Genomic DNA, 23209 nt, shown 5'->3' on the forward strand with positions numbered 1-23209 from the left:
ATGTAAGCAGGCGCGGACTGGCCTCACCCGGGATACCGGGAGTTTCCCGGTGGGCCCCTCTAAAAAAAAATAGATCCTTAGGGTAGACAATGGGCCCTTCGGTGAAAGAAAACGTGTTTTAAACATGTTTTACATATATTTTATGATGAAGAACGCAATTTTTCAATTGAAAGGCCGATTTTTCTTCTTTATCAAGTACATGACGAAAATTGACGATCATTCGCAACGTACGTTTCGTCGTAATCAAAAATGCAGTGGCGTAGCCAACCGGTGGGGAGGGGGGAAGGGGGTCGTAAAGTGGACTCTGCGTTTTTCAGATCCATTTTTTTCAACAAATTTTCGCTTTTTTTTCGTTTTTACAAAATCATCTTACATTACAAACGTTTTCTGAAAATTACCTCTAATTTCAATTTTTCATGCCTAAAAATCTGGTTTTGTCCCCTCCTTGAGAAAATTTTGGCTACGCCATCCACTGCAAAAATGTACGAAATTTTTTCAAGAAAAGTTCTAAAAAAAAACATAGTTTTTGGTTATGAAAACAAAAATCGAAAAAAACACGTTTCAAGCAAAAAAAAACGTTTAAAATATGATTTTGTTTTAAAACATACTTGATGTTTTTTATAAATTCTATATTTTAAACACGTTTTAAACATGTTTAAAACACTGTTTCGTTTTTTTAGTACAACCTTGGTAGTAGGTATTTACATTAGGTACCTATGCATTATCTTGTTACCGTTTTTACAAGTTTTGTAGTTTTGATAATAATTGAAAATGTTTGTTAAATGTTTTTAAAATTTTCATTTTTGTACCTACCAATAAAAAAATACTATTACCCGTATTTCCCTCTCCCTCTTCCATCTGGAATTGATTTTTCGAAATTTTTTTACATGAAAATGAATTTAAAAAACGGACCCTTAATGTTGGATTAGGCTCGTATTTTCATGATTTCCCGATAGGCCCTTTTGAGCCAGTCCAAGCCTCTACGAAACCATGTCGCATGTAAATACAATACCACGTGTTGACGTGTATATGCCGAGGTACATGTTTCTACTCGTATATAGTAGATACGATGTACCTACATACAATGTACATTGAGTATGTAGTAAGTTTTACAATGTGCAGCATTACATAAACAAACACACACGTATATTAACAAGAAACTTATTACTGGTACCGTTTAGTCTTACGTTAGGACGCTAGGTACTGGTACTTAATAGTTCGCAGCTAGTTATCTCGTCATTAAACAAAGATGAGAAATTTTCTTTAATCTAACGTTTAACTTAGCCTTTAACGCCCGCAATGAAAAGTTTATTATTAAATTAAAACTTACCCGATTCGAGTTCGTTTCTTCCTTTGTACCATAATATTTTCGCCGGCGGCTTCGAATTTCTAGCTAAGCATTGCAATTTTAATTCATCCCCTGCCCGTGCGGTAACCTTGGAGTTATTTGCAAAATTGAACATTTCCAATGACGAAGGAGGCGCTGGAAATTGAAATATTGATTTAAAATTACATATGGCCATTATTTATGAAATGGATATTTTTCTTCGAAAAAGACGAGTATCAAATTCGATTGTACATAATTAAATAATTCATCGATATTAATTTCTAATAGCTTTGTTGGAGAATTATTAGGTACCTAGGTATGTAGCCTATTTACGCTGGTAACATTGGAAATATTTACATTAAAAAAAGTACCAACTTCCGATCGTTTTCCAATGATGACCAATCAAATTTACTCAATGAATAAGTAGGTCTAGGTACGTTATGATGAATTATTGATAAGTTGGGATTTTTTTCTTCATTTGCCGATCATCTTACAACTCCCTGCAAAGTAAATCAACTTTTTGCTTTAGAATACTTTTTTGATTTTTTCTTCAAATCATAGAGATTTTTGAAATAATATTTTTTAAAGGTGACAAACCTCTCTCGCACGTTCTTCTTCAAAACCGTTTATTTTTTACCGTTATGGTATTGGTATTTTTATTGGGTAAAAATTTATGAAAGTCATCCCTTACTCGTTGAAAATGAACATTTTTTTTTTTTTTAAATAGTAAAATTGCTATAATTTTCGTTTATTATTGAACTTCACATTAATGCAATTTGTTTTCCACACATCAAAACATAGGTAGAAAGTTGTTCAATTTTTTGTTGAAAAATAAGTACCTACCGTAAGAATAGACAACATAATCTAGGTATCTTACATGACATTCAACATTTGCAGTTGGTCATTGCGGAGCTCATCTATTTCCTTTCCTCTCTCCGATCATACTACACGAATTTCAACGTATACCGATGGGATATGTTATGTTATGGGGTTCAGTTTTTAGCTTTCCTTGCTCCCATCATAAAATCTCCGCCGATACCATTTTCTGTTTGCGTATTTCACGAACGTGACATCGAAAGTGTATTCGTGCATGTGATGATAATGGGTTCTTTTCATTTCGTCCGATGAAACGACTTCCATGCACTGAGATTTTTTCCACTTTACGTATTAAATTCGTTCTTTGAAATATTATGATAGGGAAGGATAGAAAGAGATAGAGAGAAAAAAAAGAACAAAACAATGAAAATAGCGATTAAAACATTCCTGTCTACCATTTCACTTCTAGTTATAATAGCTATTAGGTATGTAATATTCTCTATGTTTGTGCTCAACTTGAATCCGAAGATTTTCAATGATTCTTCAGGGAATTTTCACCGTTTTCATCATTTTACTCAAAGTAGACAAGATGATTAAAATATTTCTCTCCACCTCGCTCTCCTGTATCTGACCGCTTCAAAGATTGGCTCTATTCAATACTTATTCGTCCTTTCAAACTATGTACTATGATCCTTTTCTTTCTCATGAAATTGAGGGTGAGACCACATTATGCTAAGTAAAAAAAAAAAAGGTGGAGAAATCAAAGTTACCTAATTACTTATACAGAAAAGTATGTACTCACAAGGAAAATTCTCGGTTACTCAGTCATCAATAATTCGCGCATTCTCTTATTGGAACGCGGAGACAATTGAGTACCTATTGGGGATCTTCATAGGAGAATCTTAGCAGCTCGGCCGAAATACATAATAAAGAATTCTGTATAGGACTTTGCTACATTATTCGAAATGGTTCGAAAATTGCATCAAATAGAGGGGAGGGAGGGACTTTCGGTTAATTACAACTCCAAAAAAAATAGTTTTTATAACAACGTCTGTTGGAGTACCTAATAACCACGAAACCACGTATTTCATTTTTTTCACCCACCTGAATTGTAGAATACTCAATTTTCTTATTGGGCAACTGACATTTTTTTGAGCTAATCTAAGGTCGGTGCCCGAGAAATTCTCAGTTACTTACCTAGGTACTTGAATATGAACAATTCTTCAAATAAATTATGCACTCTTACACATTGAAAAAATAATTCATAGCATCAAATTGTTTGAGCAGGGGATTAATATGCCATACTTTTGGAAACAAGTCAACCAAACCTCACAGGTAAACATTTTTCCTCTCAACAAAAATACATGCCTAATACAGATACTTTCCTGATCTTGTTGAGCACTCGCCAAGCTTCAAAAATATACCGCAGTACACGGGTAGGTATTTGTAATTTCCATTATATCCGATATAACTGCGAAAAATGTGAAAAGGAAACTGAATAGACCACATCAGAGCTATACCTACCTATATTCAGCGATATTTATTGAAGATGGTAGGGTAGGAAGGATGAGGAGCTCTGCGAGCAATAAACTACGTATTGAAATATTATTTATGCACATTCGAGTGTCAGAATTTCAGTAACTTTTCCGGCTGTACGGATGAATTCGCCTACGTCATCACCTGTGTACTGTACTTACCTATATATGGGTTCAACCAATATGTATTTTTATGGCGATAAAGAAGAAATAAGACCAACAGCAAATGCACAGGGCGCAAATAACACAGGTAGGTACTTATTTCATTTACCTACTAACATACTCGTAGTTGCAAAGGAAGTAGTAGCTACTAGGTAGTAGGTACCAATAATATTCGTTCTTAAATGATAGATAGGCACCTAATAACGTGAACAAAACGACGGCAATCAATAAACACAAAAACCCGTGTTCGTACACAAACGAAAGATTTGGAAAAAATAACTTTGTTTTCAGTTCAACACCGAAGGGTTAAAAAATTCGGTTTAAATCGCGCGCGAAAGTTTCTTTTCGAGTTTATTTTTGAACTAAGTATAATTTCCTTTTCAGTTTTCAAGCGACCAACGTGGAACGATAGCGAGAAAAATTTCCGCTTTTTAACTACGCGCTGATATATCCATTCGTTATTCGCACAATTTCATTTCAATTCGAATAATTTTTCTCTTTTCCGATTGAATTTATGTTTGATTCGGTTTGAAAATTCAGCTCTATTGTTGAAAATGATAAATAAAAAAAGAATTCGTTGTTTACGGCGCTGCACGAAAAAAAGCATCGTAAAGGCGAATGTTCCAACAATAAAGCATCAATAATGCATAATCAAATGATACCGAAAGCTCGGCTTATTTACAAAATTAATATTCAAACGCGTTCTTATAAGTATTTCGCGCTGGTTCATTTTTTTCGCTCCGCTCCCCTTCCTCAGTCCCTCATGTCCTTTTACATTCGCATTGACAGAGCATTTTTTTTTTATTTTCGTCAGATTAGAATCAAGAATGCTACAAAATACTGTCGAGAATTACAAATCTTCATAGGTACATATATGTATGTACGATAAAGACATTCATCGTTAAAAGCGTAAAATGTAATCGAAACGACGGAGAAATACGCCGACAGATTTAAACGAAACAATTCTCTTTAATCACACCATATATTTCTCTACTAAAAAGCTATTAAGAATGTATATACATAACATTCCGTTACATGTGGTAACCCGTCAAATATTTCTTTGAAATGGATTAAGTTCAGGTACAGGATTAAAAGTTTCGTTACACTTGCCTTTTATAGATTGGTGGAGGAGTGGAGTTTCAAAAGCTTTAATAAATCGCTTGAATAACTTTCAAAATTTTGGTGGTAATTTAACAATGATTAAGGATGTAAATTTTACTATTCGCTTTTCGCATACTGGCTAAATTTGTCTACCTTCACTAGTTCCGGTACAATGATTCAAACTTTACACGTGAACCGTCGCTGGTGGGCATGGCGTGGTAAAATGCTCCCTATACCAGTCCGCGATATCGTAAAACCTATGATTTTGGTGCAATTTGTGTCTTCGTTTGTGTAGTTCGTACACTCAGAAATTTCGCGAGTTAAATAAATTTCAAAATCTCCCTCTCTATATTCCATTCAAACCGCATATCTATAGACAGTGTGATGTAGAAATACTTATAATACTGTTCAGGTGTTCACTGCAGAGGATCTGAATTGTATTTGGCGTGAAGAAAATGGAAATTGGACTCTCAACTCTTCTTATTAAGTATGTATTTCATTACGAATTAAAACATTTTGTAAAAACAGTTCGGCCAGAAAGGGCTATTCTATATTCGATTCGCATTGTAGTTTTGCTGCAGGATTTGCATCGACTTGAATATGGATACAATTGAATCGAGGCGATAGGGGGGAGAATATGCGCCCTCACATATAAGCATTAGCGAAAGTTTCGAGTGATTATGCAACATAATTTTTAGAATTTCACGAATGACTCTTCTTATATAAAAATTGATACAACAATGCGGTGTTTCTATCACATTCAAAAATTTGAGAAAAATCAACTTCAGATGTTCAAACTTTGGTTGTTTAGGTCTGGCCGTAGGAGACATGCTCGTTCAGTGGGTCAAAACTTCAGCTCGACCGGAGTTTGACAGGCTGTGGATTTCACCTCAGTCATTCGTCGCAATTTTTTTGCCGAAAGATCTACGATTCGACTTCGGTACTTCTGTCAGGATGAAGATGAACTGAAAATTCGTCAACAACAAAAGAAGCTTACACAGCACTGTTTTTTATTCCAAGTCGAACAAATTACTAAATCATCTAAGCAAGGAAATGGAAATTTCTTCTTTTTTTTCGTTAAAAAAACAATAACATTCTTTGGCTAAGAAGTAGATATATAGAAACAGGTAAGTAAATTATCAAAAGGTGCGCATTAAGCAGAAAAAAAAAACTCGAATTTCAATTGCTTTTTCTGTTTTTAAAAAGTATGGTTTATCTATTGAACAAAAATAAAGAAGAGAAGTTAAACTAAAGGCTGAGAAATATTTTCGATTCGGCGAAAAGGGGTAACCAGAGTTGAAAGCTGTCCGACAAAGGTAAAAGAAGCAATTTATTCCGAAGAATAGTGCTTTAAACGAACAAGGAACATTTATCATTCAGATTATATCGAAACAAACTTTATTAAACTGAAGAAGAGAGTCGAGCTTCCATCTTGTGAGAACTGACGAGAAAACGCTATTCAATATTTTTTGATCTTCCGCGTTCTGCGTTTAACTACCTGGCTTGAAATTTTTGGTACACTTGTTTTTTTTTGCGCGCGGTTGCGGATACCGTTTTATTCTCTATTGCTGCTTCTATTTGTGGTGGCTTTTCTTTCTTCACCGTAACCAGTATATCATAACGAAACCACGCCAAATAAAAAAACTTTAACCATAAAAAGTGCAACCAACATTGTTATTTTTTTGCTAACGTAATGAACTTTTTGAAACTAGTAAAAATTGCTTTGATAACAAGTGGCTGTATTACGACCAACGTTCCGCCATATTTCACCTCACTTATAAATTTTCGCTCTCTCCATAATACTTTTACAGAAAAATTAAACGCCACCTCCGTCGTTGTAACCACTACACATCTTGTATATTGCATACCTACCTATTCGTACCAAAATTACAACTCGGGTCATCATAAAGATTAAAATCCATTTTTTTCGCTTTAGCATCGTCTATAAAGACACAATTACAAACGACATGCGGAATTAAAAAAAAAAAAAAAAAAAAAAACACTTCGAAAACATAAAACACCGCAATTTAAAGCGAGGTACACGTATGTGAAATGCATTTATAGGTACCTACGTACGATGAAACAATTCAAATTCAAACGTACGCGAAAAATATTGTGAGGGATTATTTTATCGGCAAGCGGATCATTTTTCAAAAAAGAAAAAAAAAAGGTTGTTCCTACCTTATTTGGTTGGCACTTTATAGCGTGAGGAAAAGTTGGGGTATGCCACGCCGTACACGAGAGGAATAATATGTACAATATGATGGAAATAGGTAGAAGCAGCGCACTACAGATACTTATTAAAGCTCATTTTCATTCTGAAAGCTGAAATGCCAGAAGCGTCGATAGACAGTAGTAAGTAATAACAATGGGTAACCATCTGTATTTTCGCGTTTATCACGCGCATATTTGGACGCGGGTGCAAGAAGAAGAATCTTTCCCAATGTGGTCTACAGAAAAAAAAATGGCGAAATTCGGTTTAAAAATAAGAAAAAGCGTACCTATTTCTTTGGTCGTAATAATCGCAATTTAATCAAAAAATTTACCCCCGCTTCTGGCGGGCAATGCTTATTTTCTCTTTTTTTTTCTTCATTTTTTAACGGCTTATATTTATATAGGTACCTACCTACTTCACAAAAAGGGAAATTTTTTTAAAACTTCGTAGTGGTACAACGTTGGTATTATTTTTTTTTCGTTTTCCAAATGGCTGAATTCACTACAAGCAAAAGATGCAGAGGAGGTCCCAATCAGCACCAACCATCAAGGTTACAGGTGTTGAAGTTCACAGGTATTTTCTATGAAAACGTTTTTCTTAACAAAAACATATCTAATCGCAGGCGATTGATCTGCTTGGTTTTTGAAAATTGAATAATTTCATTGCGAAAGGCTAGACATAGGTAGGTACCTAAAATGCTCCGTATAAAATTTATCATAAACGAGCTTCCAAAAATTCCCTTTGCATGTTGTTTGGACATTGGAGGAAAGTAGGCTAATGAGAGACATATGTACTTAACTCATGAGTAATCAGACACAGACTTATAGAATTTACTATTAATTATTGATAAAGTTTTGTACTTACAAGACACATCAACTTTGACTGGTGCTCTCAAGCCTGGCTGTTTATTTGGATATAACGTTGGTCCAACTTGGCATTCGAAAGCAGCATCATCTCTCAGAGATACATTCTGAATTTTTAAATTATAAACTCCTTCGGTGCCAATCATGCTATAGGTTGGATAACCAGGAATCACTCGTTCATATCCTGTTGTAGAAAAACAAAACATACATGACGATGAATTTTTCATTTTGCAAAACCTGAAAAAATCTTAGAAAGTAAAAATGGTTTTGTAAATTTAAATGCGTAACTGAATATCGCCCTTCGCTCGTAGAATACGAGTAATAATCACTAACTACTGCCGGAAAATCTCACGAAAATTCAAGACCCCAATTAATTCTTGGCTAACAGTTTGGCTTCCCCTCCTTATTACTACGATCAAACATACACCACACCTGTTCTAGAAAGTAATGAAAATGTATTCGTTACCTACCAAAGGGGTGCAAAATACGCTGTTTGACAAAAGTCGAAACATTAACGAAGTGATTTTATTACTACGTATTTACTTTACCCTCAACAAACTGTAAATTAAGTGGTTCAACACTAAGCGACAATATCTTGCATGTTTGACGTCAAAATAAAGCTTCGCTTAAAACACGCTACCTACATACTTGAAAATCTCTGCAGTATTAGAATAAATTCAAACGCATTCTTCTACATAAGTAAATATACCTACCTAGGTACTAGGTACCTATAGGTATCAAATTTTTCCATCATCAATTATAAATGTATTTATAATTAGCTATTTCATTGGAATTTTGAGCTTTTCCTGAATTACAACGACATAGGTTCAATGGCACAACCTATCGAACTTACATTTTAAAATTACCTACTACCATTATTTTGAGATTCCATATCTCAAATAGGTAAGTAAGTATTGGTACATTCGAATCGTAATGTAATTGCAAAAATTGTCTCGAACAGACAGATCTAATCGTTATTTTTAAAGACAAGAAATGAAGATAGGTAAGGTACCTAGCTACCTACCTACCTAAAAATAATCAAGTCTCAGCGATAACACAACTACATATATAACATTTTGACGTGAGTAATGAAAAAGACTAGAGTTGGACTACTATTATTTTCATATTATTTTAAGCTTTCTCACACACTGTTATTTACATTTCTTGAACGTCGAGTCATCAAATTAGTAACAGTTCGTTTCTTTTTAATTTAGCAACTACTCGTATTTCAGAGAAGAGAAAAATATTAATATTAATTTCACAGCTTGACGAGATGAAGGAAAAAAACGCCAATTTTCTAATTTAATAATTAACAACAAACTCGCGCATATTTAATTAGCGAGTTAAACGGCAGCGGGCCAATATCAGTTCTCTTATTTGAACGTAAAAATCCGCGAAATTTAAAAAAATCCTCAGCACAACAAGGCAAACCTATCATGCTTCTATTACACCGTGTAAAAAAAAAACTTCACCAAAACTAAACATTCTCATTTCTTCAAAATAAACTTTTTTCTTATAAGGTACCTATTTCCACAAAGTTCACATACCTTTTGCATTTTTAAAACTCTCGAGCAATTTTCAGCTTTCAAAGCACTTCGTAAAAATGTTGCAGAAAGAGAGGGTAAAACAACTTTTATAAAATGTATAACAAATTCCGTAACAGCATGGATAGGTACCCAGTATACCTACCTATACACTCGCAGGACGTAATCACAAAAATCCCAAGATTTTTCACCCTTTTTTCACTTGCTCTTAATTACAAAATTTAAAAGTTTTGCTAAATGCATGTTTTTTAAAACTTTATCAAGTCACGTTTTGTAAAAATGACTGTTAATTCCTTTGATTTTTTCCCTCTTTAGTAGTCTTTTAGACCAGAAAGAAACTTTTTTAATACATGTTTTACACGGCGCGGCTCTGTGATAATTTTCCATTGTTCCGCGTGTTTCTTTTTTCTAGTGTAGATTGTAATGCACGTGCCATATGCACAGCAGGCATTTACAGCTTCATCAAAATAATGCCAAAGGTCTCCATATACATACCTACGTAGTGCTTTCGCGAAGTGATTCAACAATACCTACGTACGAAGACGAACGTATTTGTACCTACTCGCTTCAAGATTCAGTTGAATGGAAAAGGTAATCAAATTAACAACAAAATGCAAATTTTTCAACTGGAAAAACGCGTAAAAATGAGGAATTTTTGGAATGAATAAAATTTATGAATTGAATGCAAACAGTAGGTATATACGAGGCACGGTAGTAGCTCAATAGTAGAAATCAGAATACGAGTTCATCGTTTTCCGCGAATTTCTTGATGAAAACCTCGCATGGTCGTGAAATTTCAATATTCAAATGTCGCAGTTACACCAACAGTTTTTTACTTGAAAATTTTTCAAAAACAAAACATAAAAGAGAAATGTTTCGGAAATGAATGATTTACTCGTATAGTTGAAGAGGAATTTGAAAGTTCTTATTTTGGCATTTTGTCGTAGCTCGCAGAAACTTTTTTCCAACTCAAGTGGACAATTATACAAATTATTAAACAGTTGATGAATTTTTTAAGAATCCCAAAGAACCAAGAACGAGCAGATCTGTTCTCTTATTGTTTTATTCTGTACTAAAATAGAAGAATAATTTTATTCGTGTACCAGCGCGCAACGTCAACATTTTTTACAACCGAGGCTATAAAAAGAACCTTAAAAAATACATGGAATTTTGAAGAAATACGGCTTTAAACAATGCAAAACATATACCTATAGTATTGTAAAAAATGAAAATAAAGAAATAAAAAATATCCAACGAAAAGCGTAACATCGCGAAAAACCTTGTCCGTGTATAAAGAATTTTAAATAAAGAATACTCGTTAGAAGAAAATAATGAACTGAATTTCAATTATAAGGTTTCGGTATAACGAAACAAGTGTAAATAAATGCTGTAAAAATTTTCAGTAGTCAGCTTTTTTGACGAGAAAATTAAAAAAATATGAAAAGTCGAGCATTATTTTCGCCAGCGCGCTACCCGGCAACGCTTGTTTTTCCTCTAATGGTTTGCTAATGTTACTTGTACATTTCAATGCTAAAATATGCCATCGAATGATGTGAACTTACCTACCTATATCTTTAAAAAATACAACCGACTACGAATTTTCTAAATTTATAAATCCAATCAATCGAATTTCAAATGAACTCGATGATACTTTATTTTCCCCTCTTTCTCTTTCCTCTCTTCACGAATCTAGACCATCACATTCCTCGGGGATGCAGATGAAACTACTTTTTTCACTCTAGCGAATAGGTTGAAGGAATAGGATATAGGTACTAAAAATTTCGAATTGATAACAGCGGCGTAACAAAATACGACAACGAATCAGCCAGCCCTTCTCAACTTCGCAAAGAAAGTAAATATAATCTGTAGTCAGCGAATTTTACTCTTCAATCTTTTCACTGATGGTGAAAATCGATTGTCACGTATTCCAAAACGCCTTGAAAAAAAAAAAAACACGTCCCCAACGAAACATGTGAGTATTCGCGTACTTGTATCTGTCATCGTTATGTTTAGGTATTTTTCATAGACAATCGTTATCATTTAAGGACATCTTTATTTTGGAAATTTCAACCATAGCAGCGCAGCTTGAAATCAAAATACTTTCCATTTATTCGAATTCTTGAATAATAATTGAAAAATGATATCGAGAAGAAATAATAAAAATCAATTAATTTCGTTATGTTTATATGCCGAGAAAATATTTTCAAAAGTAGATAATTGACTTGGCGGCTCCAAGTTATCCATCACCCAATACGAGAAGTAGATAAAATGAGAAAAATAAATCAAATTAATTAATCTCTTTTGTAATTATACGGAGAAAAAACACTGGAAGGTCGATTCTGTGACACAGTCAATTCGGAGAGAATGATATTTTAAAAGTAAAAGGCATACCTAACTCGATTTACTTGGGGGGAAGAACTGGCAGAATTTCATTTTTTCAAATCTAGCTACCAATACCTACCTATAGTAACCTCACCTATCCATAACAAAAAACTGCAAAACGCGTATTTTTCCGATGGTTGAACATTCGACACGCGAAAATATAAAGTTGACAGTTTTTTCACCAACGAACGCATGTTCGAATATTGAACAGCGCAAAAAAAAAGCAGAGAGAAAACAACAATCAACACACACAGTATTAATTTTTTTCAGTCTTTGGTATACCCTTATATGTACAATACATGTGTATTTTGAACGTGTGTGTATGTAGTTGAATTACTGAAATACTGGAACGAGCACAAAAAAATATCCGGCTTTTTGTAAAGGCTAAAAGAAAAAGAGGGAAGAAAGGGAAATAAAAAAAGTTAATAAAAAGCAAATTGTTGTAAAAAATTCGAGTTTATCACGTTTCAGCACTTTTCTAAACGTTTTACAACGAACGCTCCCATCCGTCTGCGGCACTCTCAGCGGAAAAGTTCTTACGTTCTTCTTCATACTTATGTAACCAACTTACAAGTAGCTTTCCCTCAAAATCTGTCATTTGCAAGTGTATTCGTCGAGTTATGTTTATTTTATACCACTCACAATGATGTCATAGTACAGAACGCTTTTGAATTATCTAATTCGTCGACAATGGCGCTGGCATATACCTTTACATTTCATACACTAACAACTCTATGCGTTAGGTTGAACACTCATTAAATTCCAATCCAATGTTTACTTAACGAAGTCAAAAGTGAACAGCATCCAGTTCCAGTCACTAGTTTCAGAATTTTTTCACCTTAGGTATTGATGACTAGAGAGAAAAATTTTTCCCAACATTTTCAATTTGAAGTAAGTGAGCGATAAAAAAAGGACCGGATAAATTCCAAGGTGTATGCTACTTGTGAACCCATATTATGCGAAAATAAATTTTCGATGTTCAACAATTGCTGGAAAAAATTTGAACAAAAACATATATGCAGCAGCAATTATGTAGACGCTACTTTCGAATAATTCAAAGGAAAAGAACTGTTTTAAAAAAATGAAAATTGTGTTCAAAATTTAAATTTTTTACAGATTTTTAAAACTTTTGCGCTTGTAATAAATACTTACTAAATTGGACTGAAAAACGTGCAATGAGAAAACTGACAGTTTTTGAAATCAATTTGTGTAATTTTTGAGGCGTAAGGAGAAAAATTACTAGGTATCAGTATTATCAACGAACTTGAACCTTTTCATCATTTTTATGTAGGTACTCGCATCAGTAATTTTTTTTAGGTACCTAGCTACCTACACCACTTTTCTCAGAAAACTATTCTCACATTTTACTCACAAGAATAATTTAATAAGTTCATTCCTTCGACGAAAGTTCAGTCCAAAAATTTCGAAAAAATAAGTTGAGAAAAATCTTGTGAACTTAAATTACAGTAGTTACCTACAAAGATTTAACGCCAGTAATAAGTTTGAAAAAATACTACGTCAATTTGGAATATAGGTGCAACTAAGTCTCTATTTGCACCTTTTTCATGTTTAGATAGGCATGCTGAACAGTAAAAGTAGAAAACAAACAGGTGGTTTTTACCCTTCAACGTAGCTAACTGCAGCAGGATAAGATGTAACTGCTTCGAAATTCTCATAACGGGTGAGATTTTTGCATTAATAATTTTCACCCAAGATACGCGAAGAAGACAATATTTTGTAAAAATTTTGTGTTCATATCACTAGAAAATGAAAAAATCAACTACCTATACCTATATATTACATACAATTACGATGAAACAACTATTTCACTTGATACAAATTACCTCAACTTCAATATCAATAAAATGTTAATCATAACAAATAGCTATTATAGGTACAACCAGAAGCACAACGAATATTTTAATGGGTAAGCAGATAGTTCTAAAATCATGAAAAAGACGATTAAAAAAATTAATTACGTACCAAGTATGTACTAAGGAATGAAAAATGGTCAACTTTCTATCTTTTGAAGCAAGATTATTGATAGGTCACCAACATAAATTTAGTAACTTTTTCCCCCTTTGTTTTATTCTGGCCAAAATATATTTTTTTTAATTTGACCAAAAATAAAAATATGTAGGTACTATAAGTGGGTAAGTATTTTAATTTGATGAAGTTTTTACATCCATATTTGGGAAGACGAATCAATTCATGCCAATTTTTTCAAACTTTTGCCAAGTATCACAACCCATATACGTATTCGCAGTGGCAAAAAAGAATTTTAGAGCCCCTAGCCACCTTATCATCTATGAAAATGAGGCTTAAAATATCCCATTGTTAGTGAGCTAATACGAAAATGATCATTTGCAAACATTTTTTCACGTAGGTACTAGTACCTACCTATTCCTCACCTTCACGTCAATTTTCAGGATCTAGAGAAAAATACATACCTAATATAGGTATATCAAGGCCATTAAAACTCGACGCTCAATACATGGACCTTTTTTGTCCTTTAAAAAATTTTTCATCTCACTCCATGAAACCATATTGACGAATTGTTTTCGATGCGAAAACCAAATACATAAATTTCGCAGATGAAGTGTCATCGTTACATTCTATAGTTTCAACATCATCATTTCTGATTGTTCCCGCGCGGATAAAACCTGAACCGATCAAATCAAACATTGAAATTTCTCAGCTTACACGAATATATCCGACCACAAAATGATAGTAGGTAAGGTACCTACTTACGCGTTTTTATTCGTGTATTTCTCGATAAAACCCAAACTTCTCCCCAGATATTTTCCAGCCAAATGTGAAGCATAAAGAAAGGTATTCCACTAAATGTGCCACATTTTTTATAGTCTTTATTATGAAGGTTACAATTCAAAATGCCGTAGAAAATGACTATACAAACGAAATTTGCGATAAATTTTTTTAAAAAACACACACACAAACTCTCGAATAGGATAATTTGATTTCTCCACAATTTGTTCAAGTTGGGTACATTACTTAGTCAAATGCCAACGTTTCATAATCTCCAAAGTAGGTGGCAATGTATTTCCGAACTTTTACAACACATCACATAGACTCACCACACTTCACACTGTTTAGGTTGCAGCAAACACCCTTCGATATAAACAGGCATACAGGGTGCGCAGAAATATATCGTGTACCCCCAAAAAAAGTACTTTTTGCAAACGTTTCGGCTGGTCACAGTGAAGATGAATGATAATAATGATAGGATTGTTAGCACATGATTGGTTGTTGCACCGAGATGATAACATTTTACCAATCATAAATGCGTCTATTTCACTTTGCCAACGTAGGTATACTTATTTTTAATAAAAAACTTTTTTTTCGGTAGACTCGATATTTTTGCGCACCCTGTAGAAGTTTCCTGTAGTTAGGTAGTACCTCTACCTACTCTACTTGTTAATGGTATTCGATGCTTTCGTGCGATTCGTTTTCAATCACCAATCAAACAATTCATTAGATTATCATACGGCGAGTCTACTCTGTCTACTTTACAGTTTGTATGTACTTACCTAATGCCATTCCGTCTTTGGTCCATTGTACTTCGCCAGCACGGTTATCTACTTCGCAAGGCAACACGATTTCATCGCCCACCTTGGTTTGTATATCTTTCGGTTTAACTCGAAACGTTTGCGGACGAAAATCACCTGCAATTACAAAACAGTCGATAAGTAAGTAGTAACATTTTACGAAAAGAAAAACAAAGGCCAAGTCTAAAAACTCGGTAAATGACCGCAAACAAGCGAGTCGCCTGCTCCGCGCCGTTCAAAATTTACACCGCAATGTTTCCGAATCACGTAGCTACAATAGCAAACACAATAGTTCGCTTCGAGCTTCAATTAAAACGTAACGAAATTATCTAGTCTTTAATTTTCTTGACCATTATTCGAACATTTACTGCAACTTCCCTCGACTTATATTAATCCCGTCTAAATCGTTTAAAGGTAATTGCAATTATTTCAGCGAAGATCAAGTTAAGACAAGAAAAAATGGTATATAAGTTACGATAAAATAGCGCAATAAGACGAAGGCGAAAAAGCGGGAAAAATAATACACAACGAAACAGTCGTTACCATCATCAAGAAAAGCTCATTTCAGTCAATTACTTTTTCATTATAGAGTTTTCCCCTTCGCCATTATGGAAACAGAGATGTCCGACGCGACGGAAATATAAGATGAAATGAGACAGCATCGAATAGGAAAGGCGAGCAAAATTTTCGAGTACCTGGAAATGATACCCGCGTGACGGCTGTTTTACCAGTTTCAAACTTTGTTATCCTTAATTTTCACAAACAAAACTTCATCAAGTAGGTGACGTTTAAGTTTGTTAAACTCAATTTAAAAGCCAAGCTTTCATGTAACTTTCTTAACGAAAGTTGTTACAAATAGTATCACAAATATTTTGCGCCAACGTGTACCTACACTGTGCAGATGTACACCCTTCTTTCTGCGTCGTGGTATATCCTTAATTAGAATCATATTTTATAATACATATTATAGTACCTAGTACCTACTACGTAGTAGGTATACGACATACGTACTCGCACCTACGCTTTTCCTGAACAATTTTCCATTAGGTAGGTACATTGTAATTTTATCGTACATAGCTGCAGGTATTTATGGCTTCAGAATTTCGACATGCGAGCAGCATAGACGCAACATGGTATACCCCTAATAACTTTCGCTTTTTAATCGTCACTTAATTACAAGCTGATTCTATAAATTGATATCCACACACAGATCTAACACAGATGGGTTGGTATAAGTACCGTGAAAATTCAATAAGGCAACTATAGGTATACTTATATATGGATGGTTGCATAAGCGAATGATACCTGCGTTTAATTTTAATGAAATTCTAAGGTTCTCGCAGCATTTTGTACAGCAGTTCTAATATGCACATAGCACATTCTTTTTCTGTACTCGAGTCGAACATGAGCCAGCAAAAATTGCACGCGAGCCCAATCATTTTTCTATACAGGGCATTTTAGGGCAGCAGTGGGGAAGGGGGAAGAAACTAACGTAGCGGGATTTTTGTTTTACACGGGTTCGAATGTGAACCCAACAATTTTATGAAACAAGATCATTCGCTTCAGATAAGAGACAAAAAATTATGTAATTTAAAAATTATGGAAAATTATTCGATCGTAAGGATTTAGATATGAGAATGTTTTTTCTCGCTGAATCTGATATTATCGAACCATAATTTTCAGTAGAACCCTCCTTGTTTTCATTTCGCAAAAGAAAAGAAAAAACACTTAAAAAAATTTCACTCTACTTTTTGCTCGTATTTCAAAGTTTACACATTGTTATAAATTTCTAGAAACAATCGCATCCTGAACCGAATCCCATAGAGAGATTGAACAACAATACCTCATTTATTCAAAATTGGCCTATATGTACTAAAACGAAATATAAAATATTAAGAAACAAAAATTAATATAGCTGTAACGTAGGTATACATTCAACATATGTACGTAGGTACCTAACATTAAAAAAGTAGGCCTTTGATAATGTAAAAATTCAACACAGATATAAAGACATGATGCCTACCGGTTAGGTTTTCATCAAATCAAGCACATAGGTATGACTCTTAAATAGTAACTATGAATTCAATTGCTTGGATTAAAACTTTACAAACGTGTTCTAATTCATCAAAAAATTAAGATAAGATCGCAAGCCAGGTGAAGTTCTAAGCTTAAGCGTCATAATTTTTTCAGCAAAAACACGCATTTCTGCAGGAGAAAAAACTTCTCCTGCCACTTGAAACCATAGTTCATAATACCTGTAGTAGCTAAGACGATAAATCTCCTCGAAAAAATACGAAAATAGATTTTTCTTCACCTTCGAAGCGCTTGACAAATCGTTTGGGAAAATTGTGTCAATGAAATTACTCAATTTATTCCACTTTTCACGACAGCACATGAAAAGGCCTGCGTCGATCTGCCCAGATTCTACTAATTTTATCAAGTATTCGTACATAACCGTAGTATTCAAGGAGTAAAATTCCATTCGGCTGGATAAACGATCGAATTCCATAATTTCTATTCGATGCAAGCCGTAATCTCTCATCATGGTGGACTTCATAACCCAGTCCTTGAAGCTCAACTGATCAGCTTCGGCGGGTAAGCAAATGTTGAAAATATCTTTCACGACATCAAAATTGTCGTAGCTATCGACCAAAATGTTTATATATTCGTGGAAAATCATTTGTTTTCTGGTACGTTCATTCACCAAAGACAAGAATTTAATAAAAAATTTAGAACCGCTGCGCGAATGCTCGTAGTAAAAACAGGCGTAAGATTTGAATATAGATTTGACTTCCGTTTCGGCAACGTATCTTTTCAGACGATCCGAAGCTGTATCCCAAATGTTGATAAAAATTATCATGTATTCTTCAGAATACACCGTATATTTGAATACCTTCTTAAGAAATTCTGCAAATCCTTGCTCGGTAATTTGATCTTTTGCCAATGTCCAGACTGTAAATGCATTCTCCGGCATATTCATGCTCAAAAAAAAATTTATCATCAATTCGCTGGGAATTAGAGTAACCAGCTGACGTTGTTGAAACGGTGACATGTTCGTAAGGATGATTTTCTGATATTCCGGCGATTTAGGTAAGATTCTAGCAGCAACATGTACTTGTTCATCTTTATTCAAACGGTTCCAAAAATACTCTAAGGCATGGGGCGAAGCTTGAATTTCATTGGTACACAAAGTGGCCATAATGACATCGATCGAAGTATATTCTTCACGGTGAAGCATATAGGAGAATTTTCGCACCATATAATGCACCAAATCATGCATCTCGTTTCGACGGTAAGAAATCCAATACATCAATTCATAGCGATCAAAAGCGATCTCAATGAAAATCCTTCCAAGCGAAGACATAGGAAACCTTTCTATTTCATCAGCCATACTGTATGCGCACATAATAATGAAACGTTGATAACTTGTCAATTTTCCTTCGATTATCATCTTGGAAGCGCTTCTTTCGAAGTTAATTTCACCACTTTGGTACCAAACGAGGTGATTCGCATCGAAAGTATTGGGGATACAATTGTGTAACTCATGATTAAAAATCTCGCTAGTGATACGACGGAACCATATTTCCATGCCCGTAATAATGTTCTTCAAGGATTCCTTCAATATATCTGTAATAGGCCGAGGTGTTTTCAACGATTCTACCAGTTCAAGAGATCTATCACCGTAGTTGAAATCCAGATTAAAAGCTTCGGAAAATCTACTCGTATGATACTTTGCCAGCCCTTTTATTTTATATTCTTCGTTACCGATGTAATGTAGCCATATCTGCAGAGCTACTGTGTGGGCAGCTATATCTTCTAATGTGGACACACTGTATAAAATGAACATCGTTCCTGCTGTATCTTGATCTGGAATTCCAGCGACGTTTGCCATTGCTTACAGGGTTCAGAATCGATCTGCTCAGGTTTTTACGAAGTTTAATTTGACTGAATACCTGAAATGAGAATTTTCACACAAAAATGGATTCATTATTATTGTAGTATTAGGAAGGTGATTGATAGGCATAACTAAGTAGGTAAGAAGGTTGTACACAAAATTGTGGTTTTCATCCCACTTCACATTGACGAAAATTGAAAATACGAGACCGTTCCAACAATAACGTCCTTTTCGAATGTAAAAAAATTTATTTATCAAGATGAACAAAAACGGTTTGAAAATTCGAAATCTACGGTGTTTTCATTTCCTTTTTGTATAATTTTCGTGATAATTTGTGTAATAAATTTTTTACACTCAGAAAGGAGCTGATTATTTATTGGAATTGCCTCGTAGATAAGGTAAAAAAATACAAATATACATATGTACATTCATCACATTTGGAGATGAGTTTAAGTAGGTATAGATAATACAAGTATCTTCAAAAAAATTTGCGTCTAACAATAAATTTAAAGATTGTATACATCTTTGTTGGGCACTCAGACATTGTGCGCACAACTTTTTATATTGAAGTAAAATAAAGTACAATTGTGTTCTATGGTGCGTAGTAGCATCTCATTTATGAGCTTGTCATTGTGAATCCCGCAGAGGAACAGTTATGGTAGGTACCCAAAGTTAACGAGTATTTGCTTCTCAACACCCCTGTCGAATTTTTCATTTTTATAAAACAGAATACCTAATGGTTGAATTGAAGTTTTCAACTCGTGCTCAAATTATCCCAACATCGAAGTCTATTCAATTAATAATTAGGCCTAATCTTACGCTTCATAATTCTGTTTATTTTCATTTTATTTTGCACGATCCATAAGTTTTTCCAGAAATTGATACCTATCTATAAAGCTGTAATCGTTGATGATTTTCAAGGCAACATTAATTGTACCAGGTACCTTAAGTAAATGTATGTACTCCTAATCTGTACCACAAAGAAACAAAGAGACCAATTATGAAAAAAATATCTCACTCGGATACTGCGCCATAATTCAATTTCTAATTCCAAACAAACGGGCGAATATGTAAATAACATTGACCACGAGATACGGCTATTAATTCACACTCGAGTATTTCAAATGATAAAAATTTATCACCCATATTTTATACTCTTTTGTTCCTTTTTTTAACAACAGACACGGAAAAGCTTAAACTTTTGTAGCCAAACTACTACATCCAAAAAGTAATTGAGTTAACATATAAAATTATCGATATTTATATAGACGCTAATACCACAAAGTTCGCGTAATAATAGCGGCTTTATATGCAAAATTACGCTGCTGGATGTTTTGCATTTTTATCGTAATGTAAAATACCCAACATAAAAATTACGAGTACAACCTAAATTCGGAACACATCCGGAGACATGAAATATTTATGCAAAAAAAGAGGGGAAACTATATAAGCGCGAAAAGTTGACTGAATATGGATCCTATCTGTTTATTTGTATTTTACATAGCAAACCATCCTTTTTTCAAAACACAAAACAAACAATCAAAGAGACCCCCTCAATTTTGATATCAAGGTAAAGCTACAACATATCAGCTCTTAAAGGTTATTATCGAAGATAAATGAAGTTCAGTCAAAAGTACCTACAATACCTACATCCAATTGATATCTAGCGCTTCAACTTCTCTAGTTCACCTTACTTCAGTTCTACGTCCAGTGTCAAGAACTCATGAGTGGTTGGAGCACATGAGCAGTCAAGTTACGCAATACTCCAAATAAGTTGCCTATTGCTAAGTTGCAGGCATTACTTGTGCAAAAGAGATAGAAATTTAGTTATTGAAACAGCTGGACAATACGTTTTTTACAAGGGCATTTCACGTTTGTAGAAAGTAGGTACCTAACCTTTTTATCAGAAACTTTGTGGTTTTAAGAAAGCACAGTACCTACTTATGTAATATGTACTGACGATGAAATTGAAAGAAAATTGAAAATATCCCTCTATTGTGGAAACAAATCTCAAAATGAACGTTCTCTTTTCCTCTGGACAAATTAATTCTTATCGAGTTGTGATTTTTCAACAGAGTTGAATGATCAACAAGCAGTCATTTACATATCGAAAAATCGCTGAAAACGGTATGGAGTAATTTTCAAATAATCGTATTACACATCGCAACTTAGCCGTTCGCTTTTATTAACAAAAGCTTTCTATCAAATTGGATTTTTCCGTTACATTACATTCAACTTTCAAGTATGCATGCGTTTGAGAAAGAAAAAAAAGCTTTGTTTAATTGTAGATACTACATACAACAGACACAGTCCGATCTTAAAGTCTTTGAAGATTTAATCCATTCGTACTTTCCACATTAGGTAGATGAATAAAATCAGTCAATTAAAAAAAAAAAAAAATGTAAGAAATGTGATAAACAAAATAATTACAACGTGAAAACACCTGTGCTCGATATGTTGCAAGTATTTCAATTGAAAGTTTTTAATGTTCATTTCGAAAATATAGGTACATAACTATTTGAAAATTCCAGTAAAAAACCACAACCGTGTTTAAATTTCGTAGGATCAAAAAAAAAAAAAAAAAAAACACTGTCGACATACTCGATTACCCATTAGCCATATCTATTCAGTGTATTTGTACGCAAATGATTTTGTTAATTAAACCGATAAAATTTCACTAAGACGAAAACATCATGCATAAGTGAAATTTTCCACAAAGTGATTCGAAGACACCGAAATACTCATAAGCCATCAGGTAAGAGGCTAAATATAAAATTTAAATCATCAAATACATTTAAGGAATATTCAAATAAATTGACTGTATAACAAGAACGTTGCCTTTGTGTTGTATTCATGAAAACCGAAGACAAGCTTTTGAGCGTACTACATTTAAATACCAAAGCGAAATAAATTTTTATTTAAATTTTATTTTTAATTTATTCTTATATATACCTGCTGGCAAAAAGTACTTTTTGAATATTTCAAAATTTGTAAAACTTTGACCGCGTGGGTAATTGAAGTAAATAAAATGAAATATAAAACGTGTGCAAGTTGAAAAATCTATAAAATTACGCTTCGACGAGTAACCTATTATCATACAAATGCGCTAGCGAAAAATTTTAATTAAAATCGAAGTTGAATGAGTAAGTATAAATATATAGAATTATGAAGAAAAAAAAACTCGATAACAAATATAATTGATTATAAATTCGGCATAAAATTTAGAAGAACAACTATAATACTGTTATTGTTTGAAAATTAAGCATTCATTTTGAATTTCAACTCACATCAATCGTTTATTCGAAATTCACTTACCAACAAACGACTAAAAGTTTATTAATTAAAGTTGCTTTGAATGTGAAGCATATAGCGGCGCACAGAGGTATACCCAGAATGTAAGACGCAACGAATTGTTCCTAGGTAATATAAATTATCAACTTGGATGACTTCGCCAACTTTTGTAGCAAACAAAATCATTTTAAACTTTAAAGTTATAATTTTCTTTCGCGATAATCTTCAGCAGCAATATAATTGCCAGACGTCTTTTCTCCAATTATACTGTCTTTGTGGAAGCACCTACCTACTAGTCGCCTTCACTTGAATGTGTATCTAAACAACCAATATACAGACGCGTACGCGTAACTATGTATACCGAACCTACTCAGAGAACAATTATTATCATTCGATAGGTAGGTATTCGAATCAGTCGAGTAGGTACATATAATTGCTGACATGTAACACATACTCGTACGATACAAAATATCAAACGAATTTTTAAAAGAGATGATGACTGTCACGACGAA

General features: G+C 33.7%; 1 protein-coding gene and 1 long non-coding RNA gene across 4 annotated transcripts in view; one reads left to right on the plus strand and one right to left on the minus strand.

The window, feature by feature from the left end:
- The window catches only part of LOC135831773 (uncharacterized), a 334614-nt gene that overhangs the window by 122250 nt on the left and 189155 nt on the right, over positions 1 to 23209 (plus strand). The window lies entirely within an intron of this gene.
- Positions 1 to 23209, minus strand: part of LOC135831770 (nephrin-like) — a 67920-nt gene that overhangs the window by 7749 nt on the left and 36962 nt on the right. For 2 of the 3 annotated variants that reach the window (XM_065344517.1, XM_065344516.1), the window contains exons 2-4: positions 15494 to 15628; positions 8021 to 8203; positions 1331 to 1483 (exon numbers count right to left, since the gene is read on the minus strand). In XM_065344517.1, the coding sequence (XP_065200589.1) occupies positions 1331 to 1483; positions 8021 to 8203; positions 15494 to 15628 (471 nt within the window). Of the gene's footprint in view, positions 1 to 1330; positions 1484 to 8020; positions 8204 to 15493; positions 15629 to 18404; positions 19465 to 23209 lie in introns of all 3 variants that reach the window. The other variant, XM_065344518.1, reaches the window with a different exon arrangement.

This window comes from Planococcus citri, chromosome 1 (assembly GCF_950023065.1).
Source record: "Planococcus citri chromosome 1, ihPlaCitr1.1, whole genome shotgun sequence".
NCBI lineage: Eukaryota > Metazoa > Arthropoda > Insecta > Hemiptera > Pseudococcidae > Planococcus > Planococcus citri.